Genomic DNA, 12,830 nt, shown 5'->3' on the forward strand with positions numbered 1-12,830 from the left:
CACGTTCCCTGGTCCGACCACTTCTTAGGAACCTTCTGCCTCCCCATCTTCATGTCACACCTTGGAACCTCACCCCATACCTCTAAGTCCATTACTTTCCGCAAGAAAATTTCAAGTGATCAGTTCTGGTCCAAATTCCTCAACAATCTCTCATCCAAGCCTAAGCCTTCAGATTCTGTTACCAACTGGCACAATTGGATTACTCTCTCAAAATCCATCTACCACTCTCTTGCCCCGCTTTCCACCAAAACCGTCACCTACTCCCGTAAGGCCCCCTGGTACCTCCCACACCACAGGGTACTAAAACAAAAATGTCGATCCCTGGAACGCATCTGGAAAAAATCTAAATCCCCCACAGACAAACAAATCTGGAGAGTCAACATTAAACTTTACAACAACACTCTCAAAAATGCTAGGAAAAACTTCTATGGTGACAAGATCTCCAGATCAAACAACCAGAACAGCATGCTGTTCAATATCTGGCGCTCCCTAACCCCCAACACCAACCCCTCCACACTCCCCTCCTCCCCATCAGCCGACCTACTAGCAAACTTCTTCAATGGAAAGGTCACCGCCTTAAGAAGCTCTTTCCCCCCCGTAGTCTCCTACAATTCTCTAGTGTTCACCACCCCCATTCCCACTCCAAATGTCATCACCCCTGTCCCAGTCAATAGATCCTGGACTGCCTTTGAGCAAGTATCCGAATCGCAGGTCCTCAAGCTCTGCCAGAAATTGAAATCCTGCAATTGCACCTTGGATCCATTTCCATCCTATCTATTTGAGAAAATACCCGCACAGGCCATCTCATCTCTCACCAAACTCATAAATTCTGCCCTATTATCGGGCCTCTTCTCACCTGAAATGGGACACATTGCATTGACCCCCCTACTGAAGAAAGCTGACCTAGATCCCTCCATCCCATCCAATTACCGCCCTATAGCGAACATTCCGCTCCTAACCAAACTGCTTGAGTCCATTGTCTCCTCCCAACTCTCAGCCTACCTGGAAAGATTCTCTACCCTCCTACCCTATCAATACGGCTTCAGACCCAACTTCAGTACTGAAACCCTCCTGATTTCCCTAATCTCGAAGATCCAACAACTTCATTCTCACAAAAAATTTGCCGTTCTCCTTCAATTCGACCTCTCTGCAGCCTTCGACGTTGTCCATCATGACATTCTAATCTTCTTACTCTCCGAGATAGGCATTAGCTCCACAGTCCTTGACTGGTTCTCAAACTTCTTACGCTCTCGCTCTTACAACGTTACCAAGAATGGTACCTCATCCTCCCCGTGGAAACCGACATGTGGAGTCCCACAAGGCTCCCCCCTATCTCCTATCCTCTTCAACATTTATATGTCCTCTCTGAACCTTCTCCACCTTTCCCCCCTAGAAACACTCTACACTTACGCAGACGATATCCTGGTCCTCCTCGAGACCGACGCAAACCTCACCAATCTCGCAGCAAACATCTCTTCATGCATAACCAACCTTCAATCCTGGGCCCTCGCTGTACAAATGAAACTGAATGAGTCCAAAACCAAACTACTTTGGCTTGGCCCTAAACTTGATCATCTACCCACCTCCATCCCACTGCCCACAGGCTCCTCTCTACAACTGGAGTTCTCTAGCAAAGTCCTGGGCATCACCATAGATTCCTCGCTATCCTTCAACGACCACCTCAATTCCCTGATAAAAAAATGCTTTTACAGCCTTCACATGCTGAGGAAAGTGAGGTCCTGCTTCCACCAAAAACACTTTGCCGTGCTCGTACATCATCCTCTCCAGATTGGATTATTGCAATTCCATTTACCTTAGCTTAACAAAGAAAAGCCTCCACAGACTCCAACTAATCCAGAACACAGCGGCCAAACTTATCTTCTCAAAAAGTAAATTTGACCATGTCTCTCCGCTCCTGTCCAAGCTCCACTGGCTTCCTGTCATCTCCAGGGTCCACTTTAAATGTGCCTGCTTAACCTTCAAAATCCTCCACGGCATCCTTCCACCTCTTATTCCTCTAGCCTGGAATTCCTCAAATCCATTCTTCACTAGATCCACGCAAAAACTAAAATTATCCCTCCCCTCCTTAAAAGGTATCTCCCTCGTTGGTAAACTCGGTTCCTCCCTCCACTTCAGAATCGTTCAGTTATGGAATAGTTTCCCTTCCCCTCTCCGCAACTTGAGCTCCCTTCTACCATTCCGTAAGCTTCTGAAGACCTGGCTCTTCTCCAAAACGTAACCTCATCCCCTCCCTAGTATTATCACACCTATCCTCTCTTCTTACCTACTTCTATAAATCTATTGGAGTTCCGTTCCTTCCCTAACCATGTAAACCGTGTCGAGCTCCACCTGTGGAGATGTTGCGGTATATAAACCCAAGATTTAGTTTAGTTTAGTTTAGTTTAAGGTGTGGGGAAAGGGTGAGTTTCCAGATCTGGTGAGAGAGTTTGGGGGTTAGATGTTTCAGGTTTGTGGAGATTGTCCTTCTTAAGATCAGCTGGGGAAATGTGAAGGGTAATTTAATAGTAGTGTAAGAGTAATGTGTTTCAGGTTTGTGGAAATTGTCCTTGTTAAGATCAGTGGGAATTGTGGAGGCTAATTTAAGAGTAGTATAAGAGTAATTTGAGCATAGGGATGGATTGGCTGTGGGGAGGATGGGTGATCAGAGGCAGACAGTAGTTCACTGGTTGCTGTGAAAACTATCTTTAATGCTGAGCCTTTACAACCTCTCTCTTAGAACCAGGCTTACTGAGGGTTGGGCACTAGGCTAGCATTACTCCCCTCAAGGGTCACCTGTGGAGTTTGATCTCTAAGAAAGTCCTCAGTGTTTAGTCTCTTATCATCTTATCTCCCTTTTTGTTTTTTATTTATTACATTTATTGGAAAATTAGAAAAAGTATTTCTCAGTTTAGTCTGACTTAAGAGATGGACCATAAAATAACTTATATGCATTTGCAAGAAAACTATATGCAGCAGATTTGTTTTCCAGTACTGCTTTTGTTCCTATTGTTTCCTTAGTTTCTGTTCACTGTCCCATTCAAGTCTCTAAAGTTGTAAATTTGCAAGGTTCTTTCAATATATGGAATATAAATTCAATAAAGCCTTTGTAGACTAACAACAAATATGCAGATTCTCTATCTTATCAAAGCTAAAAAAAGATGTTATCAGTTAGTACCGTATTTTTTTGCTTCATAAGATGCACCTGACCATAAGACGCACCATAGATTTAGAGGAAGAAAACAAGAAAAACCTTCTGAACCAAATTCTCCCTGCCAGGCTCTGCACCCAACCCTACACTCCTTGCCAAGCTCTGTACCCTGTCCCCCCTCTAGTGGTAGGCCAGGACAGGGCACAGGGCAGGCCTGTCAGGGCCCCCCCCCCCGTGACTTTTTGTACTCCCGGTCCTGTGCTGAATTAGCAGGCATTCCTGGATGGCTGCGATTCTAGCCAGCAAACCGATTCTATGAGATTAATTTTTTTTAAAAAAGGAAATAAAAAAAACAAACTGACAGATGCCTTGGAACCGGCAGCCTGCACTGAAAGAGGAGTTGTTTGAGGTTTTTTTTTAAGGGGGTGGGGAGGGGAGGGGATGAGCACCGAGAGGCAGTTTCTGTTCCCCAACCAGACAAAACTCCGAAAAGGAGAAGGAGGGCGCTTCTCCCTCCCCTTCTCTCGCACAACCTACTCTGTGGCTCTCTGCAGCCACGCCTCCTTTCCTTCTGGTCGTGCCAACCAGGTCTGGTTGGGCCAGATTGCGGTCGAGACCAATTTGGTGGACACAATTGGTCGGGCGAGCCGCCACTTAGACGCAATGGTTCTGAAAAACTTGGTGGAGGCCCGCACGCTGCCACTGCTCGTCTTTGAACTGGAATTCACAGGAAGGGAGCAATAGGGTGCACGGCAGATGCAATTGGTCGGGCAAGCTGCCGCTTAGACATGACGGTTCTGAAAAGCTTGGAAGCATGCGCACTGCCGCTGCTCATGCTCCCCCTGGTCATATTTGAACTGGAATTCACGGGAAGGGAGCAGTGGGGTGCACACTGATGAGAACTGACGGCAGCAGCATGGGACCGAGGGGGGGGGGTTGTGGTGTTTGCTCCATAAGACGCACCCTTATTTCCACCCACTTTTTTGGGGAAAAAAGTGCATCTTATGGAGCGAAAAATATGATAGTTCAATTTGTTTAAACCAGCTTCCTTCTCCCTTTGTTTAAAAACCTTTGAGACTAAGCTGGCATCAGTACAGACTGTTCAAGCATGATTTGGGAATGAATCTGCTATTTGTGTAAAGTAAAATCTGTTGAAAGCTGAGAATCTTCTCTGTAGTGTGGATTCCTAAAAAGATCCTAAATCAGATGTTCCACACTAGGGTTTGTAAAATTTTAATTTAAGCCAGGAAGATTTAACATTAAAACCAAAAAAGAGAAAGTGACTTTGTATATTGACAGCACTGGTAAACTCACCTGCCCTAATAATACATCACCTCACTCCTCTCCGTTTGCCAATAGGACAGAAGATGAAGTTCCGCCCCAAGAAATGGCCCCTGCCCCGCCCTGATGCCATCCATCATATTGTGGAGGACTTCCTCACGGACTGGACTGCCCTCAATGCCCACATTTTACCCCTGAGGCGCTTCTTGGAGAACTGTCTGGACACAGACCTTCGTGCCTACTTTTCCGGTGAGCTACCTAGCAGGAAAAAACAGGAAGGCTGCTGTGTTTTGAGGTGGAGCCACAGGACTTTCATAATGGGATTCAGGGTTTGTGAAATTGTTGTCTCAGTGAGTAGAGAGAAGTATGGACTGCAAGCAAGAGAGAAGAGAGCACTGGGGTCGTTGAAACCCATTTTTTAAAAACTTTTCTGAGTTTATGTGTGTTGAAATAGGGTGGATACCCACTGGGTACCTGGCCATGTAGAATGTGGAGTAGATCAGTGTTTCTTAACTTGGTCCTGGGGTACCCCCTTGCCAGTCAGGTTTTCAAGATATCCACAATGAATATGCATGAAAGAAATTTGCATACAATGGAGGCAGTGTATGCAAATTAAGTTTATACAAATTCAATGTGGATATCCCAAAAACCTGACTGGCAAAGAAGTACTCCAGGACCGAGTTGAAAAACACTGATCTACTCCACATTCTACATGGTCAGGTACCCAGTGGGTATCCCCCCTATTTCAACACACATTAACTCAGAAAAGTTTTAAAAAATGGGATTCAAGATAAAGTTAGACAAGTTCCCGCTGAACTGGAACGTACGCAGGTAGGGCTAGTCTCAGTTAGGGTGCTGGTCTTTGACCAGAGGGCCGCCGCGTGAGCGGACTGCTGGGCATGATGGACCACTGGTCTGACCCAGGAGCGGTAATTCTTATGTTCTTATGAGTTGAGAAACACTGGAGTAGATCACTTTTATGGATGAATTAATTGTTTATCATGATAGTGGAGTTCTTATATATTTTGATTTAATTGTATTGTACACCACTGTGAGCTGTTCAGGGCTGCCCAGTGGTAGGGGCCACCTGCAGCTGAACCATCCCTTCCACGTACCCAGCTCCAGCATTTCTCCTCCTTGTGCCCAGATTCTTACTCACCTTTTAGATCTCCAGACGCTACAATCTTTCCTATGCCGCATCCCACCCATAGGAAGTTGCTTCAGAACAGTGGGATGTGGCAGAGGAAAGGACCTGCCAACCAGAGAGGTAGCCTTTAGTGCTGCTTGTGTCATTATAGTATCTGGAGGAGCTGGCAACGGGTAAGCAACTGGGCTTGGGGGGAGAGGTGCTGGATCCAGGCCGGTGGGGAGGGGTATGTGCCGGACCCAGGGGGCCACGGGGAGGGCATTCTTGGTCCTCCCTCCCAGGGCCTATTGAGTCCGGTTACGCCACTGCTATGGGTAATCAATGGGACACTCACCAACTGCAACTCCATACCTGCAATGGAGGTTAAAAACGGAAATATATCATCTGTTCAGGCCACCTGGGGTGAGTTGACAAACCCTACCCAGAACCTATGATTAATCCTTCATCACCCCTTCTGTGCAAAAAGATCCTTTTAATTTCATTGTAAGTTTTAGCCATGTGATGGAAAGCCTATTCTGTACTTCAGACATTTCCTCAATTGAGGAATACCTCCAGATCATTTAAAATACTCAATGTCACCCACTCAGGAGAAATTTGTGGACCCTTCTGAGTCCTTGATGGAGAACCTCTCAAAGTGAATGCACAAAGGGTTGTGAGATAAATACAATTGACACAGCATAGACAGACGTGTGTAGATGACAGTACTGTCTAGAGCAGGGGTCTCAAAGTCCCTCCTTGAGGGCCGCAATCCAGTCGGGTTTTCAGGATTTCCCCAATGAATATGCATGAGATCTATTTGCACGCACTGCTTTCAATGCATATTCATTGAAGAAATCCTGAAAACCCGACTGGATTGCGGCCCTCGAGGAGGGACTTTGAGATCCCTGTTCTAGAGGAAAGACTGGTCCTAAAGTTCAAAATTCCCGCTTTATCTACATATTTGTTTATAAGAAATATGGACTATCATGAGTATATTAAAGAAACTGAATCTGTAGTCAAAATTTGCTGCTTGGTTTTGGCCAAAGCATGAATGAGCTCCTACACTCTCTCCTCCCCCCCTCCGGACTATTATAGCCTAGTGGCTTGTCAGGCCAAAATCGATCCCTGTTCGCTCCTGTTTATATCCTCTCTGCTGCTAAAACGGGTGCTGCAATCTCTAGTAGCAGTCTCATGAGACTGCCAATGCGGGTTATGGCAGCTATTTTGAGATTGGAGTGATCCCTACAGCCTGGTCACAGGAGATGGAATTGATTCGTTGAGTATCTGATTGTTGCTTTATGTGATTTGTTATCAGTCATATCCTTCAAATCATGATAGCCTCGTGGTTCCTGATTGGTGGGCACAAGAAAACAGGAGATGGTTACTTCCCAAACCTTGGAAAGTAGAAAACAAACAGCGAAGGAAGACTCTGGTGCTCAATATCTTTTATTGATATATTATGACTCGACACGATCATGTTTCGACCCAAACGGGCTTGCCTCAGGAGTTTATTAGTAGAATTTTTTTTTTTTTTTAAATTGCCAACTCCGGATCATACCTTAGGTCCTAAGAATTGCACAAATCTCTCTCTTTTACAGCATAGCAAATGGCTCAATAAGTCAGAGCAGTGTTTCTGGAAAAGCTTGGCCCCATATTCGAAAAATGCACTGTCCTCCATGGGAGCAAAAAGTGTCAGCCTTAGATATGCCAAACTAGGGTGGAATTCTTCTTCCTCAGAGTCATCCAGGCTGCATAGTATCTGAATCACTGAACATAATCCAGTCAGTATTCAGCCTGCAGTAGCTGGTGTTTTTTTAAACACTGACCGCTGCAGGCAGAATTAGCCCTGATATTCAATGGCAGGCCATGTCTGGGTCCCAGTATTTAATATCCAGGGCTAATTCAGCATGTACCGGCTGCTGGAGCTTATGGAAGGTTCCTGATTAATATTCATAAGAACGTAAGAACTGCCACTGCTGGGTCAGACCAGTGGTCCATCGTGCCCAGCAGTCCGCTCCCGCGGAGGCCCCCAGGTCAAAGCCCAGTGCCCTAACCGAGACCAGCCCTACCTGCGTACTTTCTAGTTACACAGGAACTTGTCTAACTTTCTCTTGAATCCCTGGATGGTGTTTTCCCCTACGACAGCCTCCAGAAGAGCGTTCGTTTTCCACCACTCTCTGGATGAAAAAGAACTTCCTTATGTTTGTACGGAATCAATCCCTTTTTAACTTTAGAGAGTGCCCTCTTGTTCTCCCTACCTTGGAGAGGGTGAACAATCTGTCTTTATCTACTAAGTCTATTCCCTCCATTATCTTGAAGGTTTCGATCATGTCCTCTCTCAGTCTCCTCTTTTCAAGGGAGAAGAGGCCCAGTTTCTCTAATCTCTCACTGTACGACAACTCCTCCAGCCCCTTAACCATTTTAGTCGCTCTTCTCTGGACCCTTTCGAGTAGTACTGTGTCCTTCTTCAAGTAAGGTGACCAGTGCTGGACGCAGTATTCCAGGTGGGGGTGTACCATGGCCCAGTACAGCAGCATGATAACCTTCTCCGATCTGATCGTGATCCCCTTCTTAATCATTCCAAGCATTCTGTTTGCCCTTTTCGCTGCTGCCGTGTATTGCGCAGATGGCTTCATCGACTTGTCGACCAGTACTCCCAAGTCTCTTTCCTGGGTTGTCTCTCCGAGTACTGCACCAGACATCCTGTATTTGTGTATAAGATTTTTGTTACCAATATGCATCACCTGGGATGCATCAGCTGGGATCCGCATAAAACATTTATTTGGTCTTAAGCTGAATATAGGCTGGGACCCAGCCCTTTCACCACCTGTGATTCCCCCTTCCCTCCCACCCAGATGACCTGAAAGTCCCATTCAAACTCCCCTAGACCAGGGGTAGGCCATTCCGGTCCTCGAGAGCCGGAGCCAGGTCAGGTTTTCAGGATATTCACAATGAATATGTATGAGGTGGATTTGCATGCACTGCCTCCTTAAGATGCAAATCTATCTCATGCTAATTTATTGTGGATATCCTGAAAACCTGACCTGGTTCCAGCTCTCGAGGACCGGAATTGTCTACCCCTGCCCTAGACCTATCTTGTATATCCCCAGTGGTCTAGGGCAGGGGTAGGGAACTCCAGTCTTCGAGAACTGTATTCCAGTCAGGTTTTCTCCAATGAATATGCATTGAAAGCAGTGCATGTAAATAGATCTCATGCATATTCATTGGGGAAATCCTGAAAACCCGACTGGAATACGGCTCTCGAGGACTGGAGTTCCCTACCACTGGTCTAGGGGATCCTGCATGCAGAAGCAATGCCCACTCGTTCCTACATATCATGAGACTGCTGTTAGGGGTTGCAGCAGCCATTTTGTGACCAGAGCTACAGTTGGCAAGAGCTACTGGGCATTGCTTCTCCATACAGGACCCTCTAGACCAGTGGTTCCCAACCCTTTCCTGGAGGACCACCAGGCCAATTGGGTTTTCAGGATAGCCCTAATGAATATACATGGAGCAGATTTGCATGCCTATCACTTCCATTATATGCAAATCTCTCTCTTGCATATTCATTAGGGCTAGCCTGAAAACCCGACTGGTCTGGTGGTCCTCTATGACAGGGTTGGGAACCACTGCTCTAGACCACCAGGGATACAAGATAGGCCCGGGGGGAGGGGTGTCTTATGGGAATGAGCTTGGTCAAGGCCTTCAAGTCATCAGAGGTAGCTGGGGTCACTAGCCATTTTACAGACCATTGCCAGGTTAGTTTGGTGAATAAAAGTAGGACAGCCTTTTAGCTGTTCTAATTTCAGATAATTACTTAAGCAGTTAGTGGTGTGAATAGCACTGCTAGCCGGTTAAGTACCGGATCTGCCCAAGCTTTACCTACAGACCAGCCAATAGTAATTGGACAATGCAGGGATTGTTAGTGCAGATATTTCCTGGCACTATCTGATTAAGTGCTGCTGAATATCAGCAGTGAGGCTGGCACAATCAGTTTAATTGGACAGGAGTCTCTTGCCCAGTTAAATCACTTTGAATATGGACCAGACTATTCCTGGCTCAAGATACTAGTCCATGTCCTTAGTTCAGGGGTGTCAAAGTCCCTCCTCGAGGGCTGCAATCCAGTCGGGTTTTCAGGATTCCCCCAATGAATATGCATGAGATCTATTTGCATGCACTGCTTTCATTGTATGCTAATAGATCTCATGCATATTCATTGGGGAAATCCTGAAAACCCGACTGGATTGCGGCCCTCGAGGAGGGACTTTAACACCCCTGCCTTAGTTGATGAAATGCAGTGTACTTCTTTGACATAGAGAATGCTTGTGACTGCATAGACCTCCGATTCAGGTTTGGTCAGATTAAGCACTGTGATACATATACTAAATTTTGATATGGGCTAGAGAATGACATGGTAACAAAATTCATCAACGTTCCTGTCCCCGTGGATGTCATTCTTTAGTGTTTATCTCAACCTCAGTTCTTCTACACCAGCATTCTTCAATGCAAGGCTTGAGGGTCAGTGACTGTGCCCATTCATACTCTGATTCTTCCCTCTCTCCTTAAAGAATGACATGGAGATGGTTTCCCACGGTTATGAATTTTGTCACCGTGTCATTCTCTAATATGGGCAATATCCCCTCCCAGGGTGTTATCCTTTCTCATCTACTGCCACTTCTCATTCCACACCAGCTGTATCCAACCCCTTTTACCAAACAGAGAGTCATTTACTGAGAAATATTTCCCAGTCTTATCTGAAAGAACCCCCCCCCTCACAACTAACCAATTCTTTTGTTTCCCTCTTTCTTAGAGTCCTGTTTTCTGTTTGCTCTGACAAATCGGAAATCTCCCCCCTTCTGCCAGCAGGGGTACCTAAGAATGCAAGGGCTGGTAGGTAACGAGCAGTTGCGACGCCATGCCGTAGATGCTGACCTTCTGGAAGACTATACGATACTAGAATCTGCAAAAGAGCTGGAAGACCATAGGTCACATGACCTGAAAAAGGATCACATGACTGGCAGAGCATATAATCAGCTATCTCCCATTCATCTAAAAGAAGAACTTTAACTCTGATAGGCTCTCGGGAGTTTTGTTTTGTCTGTAATTGAACATCATACTATACTGGTGGATCTGCAGAAACCCGGAACACTTCTAGAAACTCTCTGCATTCATCAGTAGGGTTTCATACTTCACTCTCCCTGGTACATCATCCAGCAAGTTTTACCAAGTAAGAAGTCTGCCTCAGTAAAGAAGCAGGTGTAAGAAAGCAACAAGGCAAGCGATCCACCGATGAATCCAACATGGAATAAAACAATGGGTAGGCAGTCTGGAGATGATATCAGATTTATTCATGGTGTTCCCAGCAACAGTGCCTGACACGTTTTGCCAAACAAGGCTGCTTCAGGGGTAATTAACTTGCTGGACTCAAAACCAGATTCCACAAGGAATGAAAGCCAGCTGATGCAAAAGAGCAGCTTACTCCAAATATGCAATGAGTCTTGAAGAGGTTCGCTACCAGAGCCCTTCACACGCTGACTCCAAAGAGTGACACGGAAGTGCAATGTATTCCACAGGCAGACAATATTTTATTTGAGCAGAATATAAAAAATTATAACAGTGAAACATGTTCAAAATATATTGTCTCAACATTGGAGAGATATCACAGCAGGCAAAAAATATCTAGCTGTGAAAAAGTATATCTCTATCTAGCCTGTTAAGTGGTCATGTATTAATTTTTATAACTTCTCATGCTTCCCTCATGTGCCAATCAAGGCCCATCCGGCCATATTGCAAAGATGCTTGTATTTACCCAGTCTTTTCATATCCTGATTACCATAGCTGCCCTGATTCATAAATGGCCAGTCGTTACCTAATTCCATAGTTTCTTCTGTAATTCCCACGTTCCTTATTTGGTAAGTTGCTGGCGAAATAGTCACTTGTTTTTCTGTGTGCTGCGGTGTCTGGTTGAATCTTAGCTTGATGTTAATTAGCACATTCCTGTGGACTGACACCTGTATTTTTGTATTCATCTGCAGCTTTCACATATTCTTGATCACATGGTCCAAGTTCAGTATTTTTCCATGAAAGTCTGAGCATCCAGAGGGACCTTGAAACTTATGCAGGCCTGTATTTTTCTCCAGCAAAACCTTGGATCCAGCAGGACCCCTTAGCCTACCTTTAGTGTATGAGACCTTAAGAAGGCTTAAAATCCAAGCTGAAATACAGAACAAATCTGCATATAATGTCTTGATATCAGTAGTTAAGAACATAAGAATTGCCACTGCTGGGTCAGACCAGTGGTCCTTGTGCCCAGCAGTCCGCTCATGCGGCGGCCCTTAGGTCAAAGACCAGTGCCCTAACTGAAGCCTTACCTGCGTACGTTCTGGTTCAGCAGGAACTTGTCTAACTTTGTCTTGAATCCCTGGAGGGTGTTTTCCCCTATAATAGCTTCCAGAAGAGCGTTCCAGTTTTCTACAACTCTGGTTGAAGAAGAACTTCCTGGTTCATTGCTTGGGGGACAACGGGCCCTTGGGGAACAGGGGGAACCCTTCCTCAGTCTCCTGAGTCTCTATCTCCATACAATGGAGGTAGTAAGCCTGCAAATCTCTTATGCATATTCATGAGCAGAACCACTGACTGGCTGGGTGTGTCCTGAGGCCTGGGTTGAGAATCCCTGCCTTAAAGAGATACTATTTACCAATATTAATCAACCTAGTGGCCTTAACAATGGACCCCCTTTCCCATGCAAAACTGGTTGATTTCAAAACCTTTCCCAGAAATGTGGCTGGGCAGGCTTTGTCATTCTGCTCTAGGTTTCAGCTCAGTCACATCTGACCTGTGTTGGACTACAGTGTTTGAAGCATTCATTTGCAGCTATGTATTCCATGTACTTGTAATCCATAACACCATTCCTGCTGTAGACCACATACTTGGTTCCCCTCAGTGGCGTAGCCCAAAGTGGGCAGGCATCTTTCTCTTTTTCCCTCCCTTCCCATCCCCCAACTCATGCAGCCTCTCTCTTTCCCTCTGAACTTACATTTCTATAGCGCTACTAGACATACACAGTGCTGTAGTGCTGTACATCAAAACACAGAAGTGACAGTCTGAGTTTACAATCTAGTCAAGACAGACAAACTGGACAAGAAGATGCATCAATACACTGTGCTGAGGTGGGGGGAATTACAGAGGGAATGATAAGACAGATATTGGTGCTCAGAAGGTGAGTTGGAATTGAAAGAATCTTTAAAGTGGGCTTTGAGTATGGATTTGAATACG

The 12,830-nt window shown here is 45.5% G+C and overlaps 1 protein-coding gene across 3 annotated transcripts in view; it reads left to right on the plus strand.

Moving 5' to 3' along the window:
• The window catches only part of FOXRED2 (FAD dependent oxidoreductase domain containing 2), a 78,885-nt gene extending 66,949 nt beyond the window's left edge, over positions 1-11,936 (plus strand). For all 3 annotated transcript variants that reach the window (XM_033935124.1, XM_033935123.1, XM_033935125.1), the window contains 2 exons: positions 4,508-4,678; positions 10,366-11,936. In XM_033935124.1, coding sequence (XP_033791015.1) covers positions 4,508-4,678; positions 10,366-10,622 — 428 coding nt within the window. In that variant the 3' untranslated portion in view covers positions 10,623-11,936. The remainder of the gene's footprint in view (positions 1-4,507; positions 4,679-10,365) is intronic.
• Positions 11,937-12,830: the final 894 nt, after the last annotated feature.

This window comes from Geotrypetes seraphini, chromosome 2 (genome assembly GCF_902459505.1).
Source record: "Geotrypetes seraphini chromosome 2, aGeoSer1.1, whole genome shotgun sequence".
Classification (NCBI taxonomy): Eukaryota; Metazoa; Chordata; class Amphibia; order Gymnophiona; family Dermophiidae; genus Geotrypetes; species Geotrypetes seraphini.